Below are 15,882 nucleotides of genomic sequence, written 5' to 3'. Positions count from 1 at the left end.
GAATGCTCCTGTCTTTTTTCAGTCTGAAGTATGCTGTAAATAAAGAAAAAGGCTTGTACTTTTTTCATCCTTTGTTTTTTTCCATGGTAAATCAGATTTTATCTGTGTGGCAGCATTTGCAGAGGATTTTATTTAGGAAGCAAAGTTTGTTGCTTCTTGATATTGATCACAGTCGTTTGTGTGTGTGTGTTTATGAATAAGGATTTCAAACTTTGGGTTCTCAATGTCTGTAAAACTTGCAGTTTTTTTCTTTTGGATCTTCTCTTGTGCTTTCCTATTCTTGCATTCTTTTTAATTGCATTCTGGCAAGGGCCTTTACAGAGGTGCTGCAGTGGAAAACACGAAGGGAAAGCTGTAATTGTAAGCTAGAAGGCATTGGGGTAACCATACAGCAGACTTCTAAAACTACATGCTTTTTTAATTGTCCTTTATTAGGGGAAATGAAGACATAAACTGGGAGGGAATGTAGTATTAAGTCAGCATTCTCATATACATGAGGGAGTGTTCAGTAGAGACCTCTCTGCTATGGGCAGGTTACTTTAATCTCCCTAAGTGTGTAGGTGGTATTGGTTGTTGTCAGTATTTAAACCAGACATCACTTCTCTGAATAAGCAACCTCAGTACTGGTTTGTGTGGTCAAACTTTACAGACAATGAAGCCTCCCAGAAAAGTGATGAGCAGTTCTAACAATGAGGTAGGAGGGTAATTCTTTGCAGGATCTTTTTCAATATGCAGCTTAAGTATCCTTTGCTTCCTATCAGAGGCTCCTTGCAGCACCAATCAGAAGTTTCTTCTCTTAACCCTCAGTAGTATTTCAGATTCTTTCTTCTGTTACTCTTGTTTTAGCAATAAGTAACATCATTTGACTGGATTTGCCCTTTTATGCCCTAACAGGCCTGTTTTGTAATTAAGGAAGGTGGTGGTTATCTCTCCCTGCTGCAACTTTTCATCTGCTTAATTTGCATGTTCCTTAGCAAGGAGGTGGTACCTTGGGCTTAATAATAAGGACAACAAAATGACATATGTGCGTGTCAAAGGATTTCTTGTAGAAAGTGAAGAAGGGCACCTTCAGTGTGTTCAGAAGGGGACCAGGAACAAGTAACTGAATCCTTCAGAGCTAGTAGATGTTGTTTTGAAACTGTGGCATTAATAGAAGTCATGAAGCTTCTAGGAGTCTAAGAGGAAAGTTAGACTGTTGTTGAGCATGTACACATGTGTAATTGTTTTTACCTTTCCTACTACTAGTCATCCCAGCACAATAATCCTCAGTTTGTGTGGGTGGTGCCAGCATTACGTCAGCTCCATGAAATCACACGTTCATTTATTAAGCAAACTTACCAAAAGCAAGACAAGGTAAGAATATAATGCTGAGATGATTTTTGAAGCCCTTGTGCTGTTTGTGTGGCTTTGCTTCTGTAGAATGTGGAAGTTGGACTGGGCGGGGGGGGAGAAAAACCAACAGACTAAAACATACTTTGACAAGTAACGTTTAGGGATGTAGCATAAAGGAAGTGCTCAAGTAGAAATGCTGTGGTGTGCTATCCATTTGTATGTGTACATATATGTATATATATATAAAAAAAAAAATCTGTTTGCTGTGTTAGTACTAATTTATTGTATTCTCAGCTTTTTGTAGAATAATTAACAGGCTAAGAAATGAACAGGCTAATGTTTAAACCAACTGCTTTTTAATTGAATTGACATTGACTATTGGAAAGGGGACTAAAATGCCAGCAAGTCACATGTGCTACACAGTGGCTGAGCAGAGGTGTGGGACTTTGTTTGCAATCTGCAGCACGTGTTTTTCAGCACATGCTGAAAACACTACTGTAAGGGGGCTTTGGATGCTTGGGAGGGATACAGCTGGCTGGTGAGGGGGGAACATTATTCCTTCCAGTAAGAGAAATGTGCCTGTTTATCTGTTTCCTTTAAAACCTCTTTTCTCAATGTTTTCTTTTGATTTGGTTTTTTTGCCAAGAGCATTATTCAAGATTTAAAGAAAAACTTTGAGATAGTGAAGCTGGTGACAGGAAGCTTAATATCATGCCACCGTTTGGCTGCATCTGTGGCAGGTCCAGGAGGGCTTGTTGGAGCAACGTTAGTGGATGGCCGATACACTTACCGGGAGGTACTGGACCCTGAATTTCTTATACCTTATGTTTTGAAACCATGATATAATTTATCACTGACCAAGTTGTGTAAGATTAGGTGATGTTTCATTTTTGGAATTCACTGGTATGTGTGTTCTCTCTGAGTAATTACACTGGGTTTTAGTTACAGTTCTGATAATTATCTATGAGGGCTTGATGTAGCCTTGTTATATTATAGAACAAGGGTGGGCAAACATCACAATCCAAGTTTCTTAGCAAAGTCTTTACCTGGTCAAGAGCTGGATCTCCTCAACCCAGGACCTCCTGTCTCCAAGCTTGCGCAGCTTCCACCTTCCAGTTCAACTACCCTTCTAGAGACTATACCTTTGAATTTGGTGTGAAGGTCTTGAAACAGATTTGCTAGCTAGGAAATGGAAGCTACATGATGCTATCTTGTTGCTAGCTGTGATTTAGTAACTAGTGTCAAATAACACCAGGAAATTAATAGCAAATCCAAGGCAACTTAAATATCCCTTTTTAGAAAGGTAATCAAAAAGAAGTAACGTTAAAAATTGTATAAAATAGAAATGATACTTACTGCAGAAACCATTTCTGTCTTTCAAGCTTTGCAAAGTGTACTGTTGTTTGTCAATTAAGTTTGCAAAAAGATAAAAAGAATGCTCAGAGTTCTTGTTTCAGGGGGAAAAAAAAAAAGTCTTAAGCTTGAGTTTTTGTTTCTTCTTTCTCAGTATTTGGAAGCACATCTAAAATTTTTGGCATTTTTTCTGCAAGAAGCCACCCTTTACTTGGGCTGGAATCGTGCCAGGGAGATCTGGGAGTGCCTTGTTACGGGCCAGGATGTTTGTGAGTTAGATCGAGAGGTAAGAAATACTTGAGGTTGGTTGCAGAGTGAATTGTAATGGGTCATGAATAACACATGCTTGTTGAGACATACAAAACATAAGTTGTGAACACTAATAATGCATTTTATATGCTTCATGTAAGCTAATGGAGCCACTGTTACATGTTCACTTATGACTAGGATGCTTTTTTGACATTAAATTTGACTGAAGGAGGAACGTTGGCCAGGAGATTAGTTGCAGGTTTATGGATATTGGTTTGGAAAGGGGTATGTGTAATTTTGCAGTCATAAGAGCTACATTCAGCACTGTTTGGGTGAAAGATGACTATGAAGAACCCTCATGTTGCAATACTGCCTTTGTAATAGGTGAGGTTGCTGGGAGATGTGATTTTGAACCTCTTGCTGTGGATAAAACTTCTGTAAGATAAGTTACTGTAATATCTGATATAGTTTGCCAATGCTAGTACAAAACTAAAGTATTTGCCATGACAGTGGGGTAAAAATACATCTGCCTTTCTTTCACAGATGTGCTTTGAGTGGTTTACAAAAGGACAGCATGATCTAGAGAGTGATGTACAGCAACAGCTCTTCAAAGAGAAAATTCTTAAACTGGAGTCATATGAAATTACTATGAATGGTAAGAAAATGGCTTTTGTCAACAGATCTGTTTTTGAAATATATACAAGAAAATCGCTTTCTAAGCCTTTAAATTAAATATATAACCAATTCTGTAACTCAAGATAAGAAAGGGGCCTTTTTCTATGATGCTGAGTTCTAATAGCTGTAGGGGGAAAAGGTCATCTCCTGTGTTTGATAGCTTCATTTTTTCATAAGAAACTTAGCCTGACCTGAATAAAAACCTTGCACCTTCTTTTTACTTTCAGGTTTTAGTTTATTTAAGACTTTCTTTGAAAATGTGAACCTGTGTGACCATCGACTAAAGAGGCAAGGAACTCAGCTGGTGAGTGTTCTGGCGAGTTCATTCTTGTATACTACCTGTGGCATCTTGGGGATGGGAGGAAGTGAGACAGGGATTCGTTAGCAGCTGTTTGACATGGTCATGTTTGTATTAATATGCAGATCATCCTTCTAGTATTAACACTGTGAAATTCTGAAGCTTAAAACTCCAGATTTATGACAATTGAAATTCAGCAATTGGTAGCTGGAAGCTGGTGTGTAGCTTCTGAAACTTCGCAGGAGGAATGGGTGGATATTAAAACCTTTTTATTAATAATCATGAATTCTAATATGTGTTTTTTTACTTCTTCCTGGCAGGGAAATATTCCTTTCTCTCCTTTATTTAGTCTTTTTTTGTTTTATTATTTTTCTTCTCTACAAGAGATTTAGGCTTAGAATCATGGAATGGTTTGGGTTGGAAAGGACCTTAAGATCATCTAATTCCAACCCTCTGCCATGGGCAGGGACACCTCACACTAGACCATGTCACCCAAGGCTCTGTCCAACCTGGTCTTGCACGCTGCCAGGGATGGAGCATTTACCACTTCTTTGGGCAACCTGTGCCAGTGCCTCAGCACCCTCACAGTAAAGAACTTCTTCCTTATATCCAACCATGTATCATATTCAAATTCTAACCTACAATAATTTTTAACTCTACAATCTTTCAATGTTTCCCTTAAATTAATGGTTACATGTTAAGTAGTTTTCCGTAGGCATTTTAGATCTTTATCACAAAAACCCAACTGAAATGCATAATTTTTTGCCAAGTATCATGTAGGTTTTGTGATGGTTTATTATGTGGTTAGTTACCATGTTGAGCTTTGTGAAACAAATTCCCTTCCCAGTTAAATTTATCTTTGCTTTTGAAGTCTTTAATTTTTTAGTTGGCTTGACAGAGTAGTCTTTGGAACCTGTTTATCCACCTGCAATCTAATGATTTTTTTTCCTAGTATAAGTATATAAATATGCAGCTATTGATTTCCCTTTGCATTGTGCCAAAGCTTGCCAGCATGTTGGAAAAGATGATTTTAAAAGATTCAGTCAAAAGATGCTTTTCTAGCAGATGGAAGACTGTTTTGTTCCTGTTATTTAACTCACTATTGTGTAAGAAATCCACTTGTTTTTTATTGTTGTTCTTTCTTGCATAGAGTGTGGAAAAACTGGAATTAATAGGAATGGATTTCATTTGGAAGATTGCAATGGAATCACCTGATGAAGAAATTGCCAATGAAGCTATTCAGTTGATAATAAATTACAGCTATATTAATCTAACTCCTAGGCTGAAAAAGGTGGGCATGTATTTGTACATAAAGTGCTTTGACATTCATAAAGCCTTGGTACTCTGCATGCTAGAATGTGTAATTTGTTGAGTTCTATCAGTTTAAGTAATTCCCATGATCTTGGTTTTAAGTTCTAATTCATTTGTATATTTTATCTTTAGGATTCAGTATCACTGCACAAGAAATTCATTGCTGATTGCTACACGCGATTAGAGGTAAAGGACACATTTCAGTTATTCTTGTACCTACATCCTTTTCTAGTTTTGTATCTTAGAATGATTGACTATGGTAATTCTATTTAAAGAAAAACAGATACTTCTTGTTCTCTTAGTTCTGCAGGACATGCTAATCATCCGTGTAAACCAGCACCTACACTCTGCTTTGTATTCTAGGCAGCCAGCTCTGCACTTGGAGGTCCAACATTAACACATGCTGTTACAAGAGCTACAAAAATGCTTACAGCAACTGCTATGCCTACAGTAGCAACATCAGTTCAGTCTCCTTACAGGTAGGTCTGCCTTTAAAAGAATAAATACAACAGTAGACACTTGCTTCCAGCTGCTTCCCACATGATTTTGAGCACTAATTAAAAGTCTCAGTATTGGTAGTTGTATATTCTGGTGGTTTCTCAGTTGAACATTCCAATTACAATGCAGTTTAAGTTCCAAAGAGACTTTGAAAAACCTGTTTTTAACAAAAAAAAGTTAAAAAAATCCAACACCTCCCTCTTCTATCTGCCAAAACCAAGCAAAAATAGAAAAATCCAAACCCCAAAACCACAAAAACCTTCATAAACTTTTACCAACCAGCCTATTAGTCATGTAATATTCCTGGGGCAGAAGGGTTTGGTTTGGTTTCGTTTCGTTTTGTTTTTTAACTAGGAGAGAAAAGGATGGGTTTCCTCCTCCAGCTCTTCTGAATACCTAAATGATATAGCTTGAATAGATGAGCACAGGGTGGGACCTTAAGAACATGAAGCTTCTTCTGAATCTGGCTACATCTCAAGTACTATAATGCGTGTTTCTTGGCCTGTTTTCCTAGTTAGTTTCAATTGAATTAACTCCAGTTTTAAGGAGATATTTGAAAAGAGCTAATTCATGGTACTTACCTGTGGGTGCTGAAAATGTATTTCTAAGACAAGTTGCACTTGTTTTCAATGTTTGTCTCTAGGTCAACTAAACTTGTAATAATTGAGAGACTGCTGCTGTTGGCAGAGCGTTATGTGATAACAATAGAGGTAAGATACAGAATTTCTTACTAGGCAAGGCTAAGAACATAATTCCCAGTATTATTAAACACAGTAAAAGTTACTTAAACCTATGTAACTCCAGTTAACTTTGCTACATACCATCATAGAAATGTCTGTGTTTTCAAGGGTGGTATTTATTGTTAACCTTTTCTTCCTGCAGGACCTTTACTCTGTTCCCCGAACTATTCTACCTCATGGTGCCTCTTTCCATGGACATCTTTTAACACTTAATGTTACATATGAGTCTACCAAAGATACCTTCACCATAGAGGTATGTGTGCACAGGTTATGTGTGTTGTGTGCAGTGTGGATCATGTAGCTACTCTTGGGTTTTTGGATGCCTGGATTGAACAGAGTAAGCTGGTTTGAAGGGCTCAGTCAACTTGAAAATGCTTTGAAAATGTTAGAAGTCTGTATAAGGCATCTGTAGACTGAATGTATTCTGATCATAATTCCAGGGTGGGAAAAAGAATTTGCTTGCTGCCAGTGATGGGCATTTCTACTGCTGTCCTACCCTATCAGCCTCTTCTGTGGACAATACCTTTACCACCCTATGCAGAGAAGCAGGAAAACTTTAATGGAAGATTTTTATTCTGTTCTCTTGCAAGTTAGTGCTTGAGCAGACTTCCTGAACTAGTGCTGTTTCATTTTCCAGGCACATAGCAATGAAACTGTAGGGAGCGTCAGGTGGAAGATAGCAAAGATGTTGAATTCACCTGTGGATAATATACAGATATTTGCCAATGACAGCCTGGTATGTTAACTACAGACAGTTCTCATTCTTTATGAAATTGAGTCTCTTTTCCAGAACTAAATGATGAATGTTTTCTTGCAGCTAACTGTAAACAAAGATCAGAAACTACTCCACCAACTGGGCTTCTCTGATGAACAAGTCCTTACAGTAAAAACATCAGGAAGTGGGACTCCATCAGGGAGCTCTGCAGATTCCTCAGCCAGTTCCAGCAACACCGGCAGTGTGTTTAGCTCATCCTATGCAATGGAACAGGTACAGTGTGACAGCCTGAAACCTTCCCTCAGATTTTCCCTGAAGGGAGGGTAGATGGGGAAGAGACACAGCTGGGATGGAAGACTTAGAGACTCAGCTGTTCACATCAGCTTCAGTATCCAATCTTAAGTAACCTGGTTTTGCTTTCAAACTGTGATTGAAACAAAGCATTTAAATACATAGTTTCCTTATGCATGCAGGTTGGATTTTATAACATGTATTCTGTCACCTGTTGTAGCTTGCTTTTTATTTATTAGTCTCTGCAGGGTCTTTCAAACAATCAAGACCCATATGATGTACCTTTGAGATTGTATATTTGTCTGGGGGAGAGATTTCCGCTATTAATAAAGCTGCAGTATGAAAATAAACTAAGAAGGATCAACTAGAGTGTTTGGACCGTTCCTAGTCTGCTTTGTATGTCATACCTAATAGTTGACTTCAGAAATTGATTGTTAAAAAGGAAATGGGATAATGTAAAAAATGAAATGTTTCTCAGTCTAGAAAGCAGCTGGGGTTTCCACAGGCCAGGTTGGCACCTGCTTGAATGAAGAGCTCTTGTAAAATTACATGCAACAGAGAGGAGAGAAAAACACCTTTGTATTTCTTCTTAATTCTCAGGAGAAATCGCTCCCTGGAGTAGTCATGGCTCTTGTGTGTAATGTGTTTGATATGCTTTACCAGCTTGCCAATCTAGAGGAGCCAAGGTAAGCAAACTAAATGGTTATTAAATATTGAAGCAATGCTCACACTGCAAAGTTGGAATAGCTACTTATTTTGCAGTGTGTAGGCATCCACCAGGCCACCGTGTGGCTGAACCCTGTCTTGCACATGTAACTTCTGATAACTTTTCAGGATAACACTACGAGTGAGGAAGCTTCTGCTCTTGATTCCCACTGACCCAGCTATTCAGGAGGCTCTTGATCAGCTTGATTCCCTGGGAAGGAAGGTATGGATTAAACAATAATTAATCTTGGTGATTAAAAAGAATTTTACTACCAGCTCTCTTAAATTCCCTAACAGATTATAATCTGTGAAGGGTTTGAAACTCTACTGCAAAATAATGCTCATGTTAAGGAGTATTGACTTTTTTCCAAGCAGCTGGGAGGTAAGAGGGTTGTTATAGGGATCATAGGAAATGTATTGCCAAGTACAACAAAATGTAGTGTCTCAAAATACTTCTGTGGCTCCTTTCTTCTAGAAAACACTCCTATCAGAATCAAGTTCTCAGTCTTCAAAATCACCATCCTTGTCGTCAAAACACCAACATCAGCCCAGTGCTAGTTCAATACTAGAAAGTCTTTTCAGATCTTTTGCTCCGGGCATGTCGACCTTCAGAGTGCTCTACAATTTAGAGGTAAGAAATCAAGTTTATTTCTTTCTACTTGCATTTCTGAGCGCTAAAATTTAAGCAGTTCTGAGTTTCTTGGGCAGGAGACCACCACGACAGGTCATTGTTCAGAATGCAAATACCATGTCAGAGTCTGCTTCTATGTATGTGATACATTCTGCACAGAAGAAAAAGGGGTAAAGAGTTTCGCTTTAGAGACTTTACTGTGAAGCCAGGCCCCTCTTTTTGTGGAAGGAGTGTTCTGAAGTAAGCAGAAAGGAACAAAGAGACATCAAAGTCTTTACTGTTTAGGTAAAATCCTTGCTTGAATCTCCAGAAACTCGGTATATGTGATTTTTAGTATGTATTAAAAAAAGTTGGCTGTTTTAAAAATTATGGGAGCTGTTTAGTTTGGTTTTGCTTGATTCAATTTGAAAGAAAAAGAATGCTGACTTTCCTTCTGTATAAGTCTGTCATATTTTGTCTGCAGAAGCTAAGAAGAAATATTTTTGAGAAGCATTTAACTCTGAAGAATTTTCAGTATTCAAATGTGCAGGGCTTTTACCCAGAAGCTTCTGGCCTGTTTTAGTTTGTGCATGTAAAGTGAGTGGAATACATAGTATTTTTTAACACTAAGTATTCTCCTGAGTAGGTTCTTCAGCCAAAACACTGGATTGGACCCTGTTAAAAGCTCTTTCCAACTGTTCAGTGCATGGTTTCTAAATTGTTTAAGAGAGTTCAGCTGGTGGTGTTATAGCACTGTAATCTGCACACTCTAGGAAGCTGGACAGTTTATAGTTCTTTTATAGTTTTACTTGAAGGTCCCACTGTTTATAAGAACCCATTACAAATACAGTTTGAACAACTTGAAGTTGTGGAGGGCCAGTTGCCAGCAGCTTTAAAAACAATGGACAAAGTTATTCTCTTTCGTTCCCGGCATGTGCCAAGATTACTGCAGGAATTCTCTTGTAGTTGCTTTCCTTTGGTTTTCTGCAGGCTAATGTTAGCTCTTCATCTTCCTACACTGTCATCACACTGCAGCGTTAGGATTCCCCCCTTTGCTGTACAGCTGGAAAGAAAGATACTTGATGATGTCTTTGAAATATGTTGACAAGTTCTGCAACTGAAAGCAAATGGTTTCGCATGTCACAGCAAGGCTATCTTGTTGAAGTGGCAGGTTATATTACAGTGGGACGAGATAGTTATCTGCTGCTGCTATGCCAGAGCAAATAATAAAAGCAAGTAATAAGTTGCTTTTCTGGCAAAGGATGAGAAGTAGAAAATTGGATTAGGTGTGTAGATCATAGGAGTGGACTTGTTCGTCAAGTCCAGTCACGCCAATTGGAAGATATTTTCTGTCAGGAAAAGGAGGATGTGCTTTTTTTATCCCCTCCACTGGTGATCTGTTGGAAATCTGGGCACCAGTCTGAACTGCTCTCTAAAAACGTGCACAGGAAATTTGCAGAGCACATGAAAGAGATGAAAATTAAATGGTGCAGATGTTCAGGGTTACATCATGCAGTGTTGTGGTAAGATTTCATGTGTGGAACACTGTAAACCATTCTTCTGACCTGTGAACCTGGAAAAGATGTATTTTGTTTTCCCACATGCAGCACTGCTGGCTGTACATGCCAAAGACTTCTCAAGTAAATAAGTTCTGGGGATTTTCGAGGGGGTTGGGGTTGGGGCTGGGAAGTTGTTTGGGTAGTGTTTTGAGGGGTTTTAATGTAAAATGAAATGAAATTGATTATAAATGTACATGAAATCTGGCCCACAGAGACCACAGACTTCCTTATGGCCACGTTTCTGAGTGTAATTGCGTTGTGTGAAGTTTAGTGCTGACTTGAAACAGGAGGGATGATACAGTGGTGATGCTCCAAAAGACCCATAGAATTACCTGGACCATCTTTTACCAATATAAAAACCCCAGTAATAGCAATGTTTCAGAAGGTGTGGATCAATAAGTAAGCCATCTGCAGGGTGTTTTATGGGATACTGTCTAGTGAAAGTCTAGTAAGAATTTGGGCTGTTAAGGAGCACTGACTGAGCCTGAAGACAGCATTTCATATACTAGAATATGCACTTCATGCTTTCCCTTAACAAGTAAACTGCAATGAGAAAAAAATGCCCTTTGATACAGAGTAAATACCTGTAATAGCCATAGTTCTCCTGCATTTTTTAATGTGATTTCTCTTTACTGACTACAGCTTCACGTAAGTGTATCGTTAATTGCTTCATTTGTAGTGGATGTTTCCCTGTTACACTTTCAACCTTCAGCAGATAAAGAATACTAAAGGAGGAGAGTGTATGCATGCTTATTTATTCATTTATTTCAGGTACTGAGCTCCAAGCTGATGCCAACTGCAGATGATGAAATGGCAAGAAACTGTGCCAAGTCTTTCTGTGAAAACTTCCTCAGAGCAGGAGGGTTGAGGTTAGATGTCCAAATCTTGACTCAATTTATAGCACTTCATTTAGTTACCAGTTCCATGTGGTTTCTCATTTCCACACTGTAGCATGCTAATACACCTGTTGGCTTCTTTTCTTTGCAAGTGTGTACATTATACTGTGACCTGCAGAGATACTAGTGGACATTTTAAGCAGTCAAAGCATAGATACTGCAGTAGGAACCAGATCAAATTTTACAGTTTCCAGAATTCAGATCCCTCAGATAAGAGTTGGGGCACAGTTTGAGTGGTTTGGAATACCTACAGTACTGCTTGTGCTTGTGTCAGATTTAGCAAGTATTTGTTGCTCTTAGTAATTCTATCCATCCCCCCTTCCTGGCATCCCATACATCCTGAAGCATTTTCTAGCAGGAACAGAAAGCTTCTGTCTGTAGATGTAAAAGGGGAGGAAAATGGGAATGTTAGTCTCCAAAGATGCCAGATTGGAAGTTTTAACTGGCACTCAGCTGACTGAATAGGAGGAGAGAAAGATAGAGAGAAATTAATTGTAGTTCTCTCCTAATGTAAAACACTTTCAAATGGAGCCTGTCTTATTGATTTATTTTTAAGTTTGGTGGTGAATGTGATGCAGAGAGATTCCATCCCATCAGAAGTAGACTATGAAACAAGACAGGGAGTCTATTCCATCTGCCTGCAACTTGCAAGGTATGTAATTGCCTTTCATTAGAGAAAGTGCTGCTTTCTTGGCTTTTAGAGTGCAGTTTGTAATATATAAGATTAATTGGTACTTTGAGTTCTGTTTCATTCACTTGCTGTGGACATTCCAAAACAAGCCTGACGTTTTTGCTCTGTGAATGTAGGTTCTTGCTTGTTGGCCAGACAATGCCTACCTTACTGGATGAGGATTTCATTAAAGATGGGGTAGAAGCATTGTCCTCACGCCCCTTCCGTAATGTCAGCCGACAAGCAAGTAGGCAGATGTCCATTTGTGGAACACCTGAGAAGTCATCCTACCGACAGCTCTCTGTGTCTGATAGATCCTCCATTAGGGTAGAAGAAATCATACCAGCAGCAAGAGTTGCCATACAAGTAAGGAAGTGTTTGATGATTTATGGTCATGTAGCAGTGTCATCTTCAGTGACAGCTGTATAACTCCTGGATTTTTAATCAAAACTCCACCTTTTACACAGGTTCTTTCCCAGACTCCCTTTAAAAGCCTCTGAAAATCCTGACCATCAGTCTCTTGCCCTGATCTTGATCCAGATTTTAACATAGCCTCAGAAATTATTTTGGCAGTACAAAGGGAAGCAGTACCCCAGAAGCACTTACCAGAAATGGATCTACACAGAAATCTTACTTGTGATTTATTTTCTGTCATGCTTAACTCTAAGATCTTAGTAATTATTCTGTGAATAAAAAGGAGAAGGTTCCTGTTTGAACTTGTGGCTTATAGTCCATGTTTCCTTGAATTCCAAATTTTGGGCAAGTTTTTTATTTCAAATAGCAAAGTTAGTTTGTAATGAGCTTGACGGTACCCTGGGGGAGAAGGAAATGCTTGTTTTCAATACTTTAGGAAAATGCTGTTTTCCCCTTTATAGGCTTGTCAGTGTGATTAATCAGAGACTGCCTGTTTACTAAAGCTAATCTGACAAGAACTCAACCTACTTGAAAGTTGAATCCAGCTGAAAGAAACTTCATAGTTCATGTAAAGAGTATGTGCTATGTTAGGTTCTTGGGCAGTGCTTCCCAGCTGAATCTGTATGATTGGAATCAGCATGCCTAATTCCAGATAGGTGAAAAAAATATCTACCCTAGTGGAAAAACTTGAAAACTAACTGCTTCCTATTAACGGAGCAATACTAATCTCTCCTTGGGAACAAAAAGACTCTTGTATCCTTGAGCCTGCTTAGAAAAGAGAGAGGAAAACAAATCCAAATGTCAGTTTGACATGATTCAGAAGATATATTCCTCTTATCCCTGTGATTAACAAAGGCTACTGAATATTGCAGAAATAACTGCTGTTTCTTGTTCCTTCAGACTATGGAGGTGAATGATTTCACTTCCACAGTGGCTTGCTTCATGAGGCTCTCTTGGGCTGCTGCTGCAGGACGACTGGATCTTGTGGGAAGTAGTCAGCCAATAAAAGAGAGCAACAGCTTATTTCCTGCTGGGATTCGAAATAGACTTAGCAGCTCAGGTAGGTTAATTGTGTCTCTAAACCAACCTGAAGAAAGTGCTTGGTTTATGCTTAATTGAACACTTTTGAAGCTGAATTCATTGGAGTTGGACTCAATGATCCTCTTGGGTCCTTTCCAACACAGCGTATGATATGATAGAAATACACAAATCTGAGCAAAATGCTGTACATATGTGGCAGTTGGAGAAGATTTTAAATTGCAGAGAACTGACCAGAAGCTGCAAACATCTGAAAAATGTACTGGAATACAGCACTTGTTCATCTCTTAATGCAGGAAGTAATTGCAGTTCAGGAAGTGAAGGAGAGCCGACTGCGCTGCATGCTGGCATCTGTGTGCGACAGCAGTCTGTATCTACCAAAGATGCTCTGATTGCTGGAGAAGCCTTGTCCCTCTTAGTAACTTGCCTTCAGCTACGCAGTCAGCAACTAGGTATGAAATAGAATTGGGTTGCTCACTATCTGGAATGTAAGTAAAGGGGGGAGGCTTTTGAAGACAGACAAGTTCAAAACAATAATGAGAAACTTCTGACATTGTAAGCTGAGACAGCTCAAGTTAAAAACACAAAACCTCATTTAAAAAATACAGGGGTTTCTATGCAGGGCTGAAGAATAGGTGGCATGAAACAAGGCATTTAATGCTGTGCCTTAGTGAAATGTTTTGGGAAAGCTGACTTGCTGCCAGTATATAAATATTTGCACTGGCTTTGAAGTATGTAATTGCTGCTGTTTGCACAGCTAGTGTTTAGTACTTGAACCTTTGTGTACAGGAATCGTAGATACTACTGGTAGTGGAAGGTGAAGGAAAATGCTGTTGAAATGTGGTGCCAGAGGGAAGAGGTGGGGAAATACTCAAATAGCTATTACTTCTTTTCAGTGTTGATGGGGAGGATTTCCTCTAAGTCCTGTAGTGTATTAATGTAAGCCTGTATCTGTCTTAATTTTAATTATTTATATATTTTAAATTATTTTAATCATTTCTGTTCTAGGATCCTTTTACAATTTGCCTTGTGTTGCTGATTTCATCATTGACATACTGCTTGGATCACCAAGTGCTGAGGTGAGGGTCTGGGAACTTCCTTCTTATACTTCTGAAATGTTTAAACTTTGGTCATTTAATGTGGCCTCAATATAAAATTGTTCATAACAGATATTCCCACAGGTTTTTGTATTTGAATGAATAACCTTTGTACAATTGTTAGTAACTCCAGTATCTAGTGATGTGTTGATAGAAAATGCTGAAGTACTGCACTCTTTAGGCTTGTTTAATCCATGAGGTGCCCAGGGCTGTGCTGTGGCTAATCTTAATGCTCTCAATTTAATAAGGCAGATTCTGTAAAACTTTAAGAAAAGTTCCAAGTAACTTTTCATCCCAAAAGATTCGGGTAAGATTTAATCGACTTTTCTAAACTTCTGAAAAGTTCTTCCAAATGCTGGAACCCTCCTAAAATTCATTCTTTCTGATTTAGGATTATTCTGGATATTCTAAAATCTAGGGATTTCAAGTGATGCTTATTTCATTTCATTGCATCTCATATATTTTGCATGAAATCTTTGCATCTTTTCCCCCTTATCCAAATTTATAATCTGGGTTTAATAAAGCATCAGAGCTTTTAGCTCAGGGATGAAAGTGGATTGCTAAATCCCTATAGAGAAGCCCTGGCTGGTGGATGCAGAGCTCATAGTCTGGTTTACACAAGCTTTTCAACATCTGGGTTTTTTCTGTTGGATGACAAAACATAAGTGTATTTTTTGCAACCTTGGAGCAACTGCTGGCATTTGACACTGTTTCAGATTCGTCGTGTTGCCTGTGACCAGTTGTACACCCTTAGTCAGACAGACACATCTGCTCACCCAGATGTACAAAAGCCAAACCAGTTTCTCCTGAGTGTCGTTCTTGGTGCCCAGCTGCCTCTTTGGTCACCAACCAGCATCATGAGAGGAATCAACCAGAGGTAAGTCAGATGCTTGTTTACTGAAGAAGCAAATATGTCACATTTTGAAGTAAGGGCTGCTTTGGAAGCTCCAAGGCACAAGGGATTAGGACTTTGCATGTCTGTCAGAAGTCGGCATCTGTGTCATGCCACAGATAGTTTTGGAAGTATGTAAATTGGAGGGAAATAAAGCCTGATTCTCAAGGTATCATTCTTCTGTGAACCATCATAGTTCAGGTTATTTGGCTTCCCAATTTAATGTGGTCATGGCAGTCAGAACCTGCTGCAGTCCTTCATGAGGCTCAGCGACAGTGAGATATGTAACAGTAACATTGAATTTATTTGATAGTATTGGATAGATCCAGGTCAGAAGCCAGTCCTAAAGGATGTGGTCTTTTCAGTGGTGTCTGAAACCATAATTTCACCTGTTTTCTTATTCTTTATGTTACCCATTGCACCTCTAATGGCTGTAGGTGTCAGTCCTGTTAACTTCTCCCTGACTGGCCAAAGGTTGTTGAATTTAACAGTAACTTTGAACAGCAGTTTCTAGAGGAATCTGAATAGAGGACTAACTG

General features: G+C 38.8%; 1 protein-coding gene across 1 annotated transcript in view; it reads left to right on the top strand.

Moving 5' to 3' along the window:
- USP24 (ubiquitin specific peptidase 24) overlaps positions 1–15,882 on the top strand; it is a 51,420-nt gene that overhangs the window by 14,596 nt on the left and 20,942 nt on the right. Inside the window, exons 15-36 of the mRNA XM_010021690.1 lie at positions 1,246–1,353; positions 1,979–2,128; positions 2,840–2,971; positions 3,478–3,589; positions 3,837–3,913; positions 5,058–5,198; positions 5,351–5,404; positions 5,582–5,697; positions 6,360–6,426; positions 6,599–6,709; positions 7,094–7,192; positions 7,274–7,444; positions 8,063–8,148; positions 8,297–8,390; positions 8,643–8,798; positions 11,108–11,205; positions 11,789–11,884; positions 12,040–12,268; positions 13,217–13,376; positions 13,651–13,806; positions 14,363–14,433; positions 15,168–15,328. Of these exons, the coding sequence (XP_010019992.1) occupies positions 1,246–1,353; positions 1,979–2,128; positions 2,840–2,971; positions 3,478–3,589; positions 3,837–3,913; positions 5,058–5,198; positions 5,351–5,404; positions 5,582–5,697; positions 6,360–6,426; positions 6,599–6,709; positions 7,094–7,192; positions 7,274–7,444; positions 8,063–8,148; positions 8,297–8,390; positions 8,643–8,798; positions 11,108–11,205; positions 11,789–11,884; positions 12,040–12,268; positions 13,217–13,376; positions 13,651–13,806; positions 14,363–14,433; positions 15,168–15,328 (2,645 nt within the window). The remainder of the gene's footprint in view (positions 1–1,245; positions 1,354–1,978; positions 2,129–2,839; positions 2,972–3,477; positions 3,590–3,836; positions 3,914–5,057; positions 5,199–5,350; positions 5,405–5,581; positions 5,698–6,359; positions 6,427–6,598; positions 6,710–7,093; positions 7,193–7,273; positions 7,445–8,062; positions 8,149–8,296; positions 8,391–8,642; positions 8,799–11,107; positions 11,206–11,788; positions 11,885–12,039; positions 12,269–13,216; positions 13,377–13,650; positions 13,807–14,362; positions 14,434–15,167; positions 15,329–15,882) is intronic.

Source organism: Nestor notabilis, unplaced genomic scaffold, assembly GCF_000696875.1.
Source record: "Nestor notabilis isolate BGI_N333 unplaced genomic scaffold, ASM69687v1 scaffold1089, whole genome shotgun sequence".
NCBI classification, from domain to species: Eukaryota; Metazoa; Chordata; class Aves; order Psittaciformes; family Psittacidae; genus Nestor; species Nestor notabilis.
This window is presented reverse-complemented; position numbering and strand designations above follow the sequence as displayed.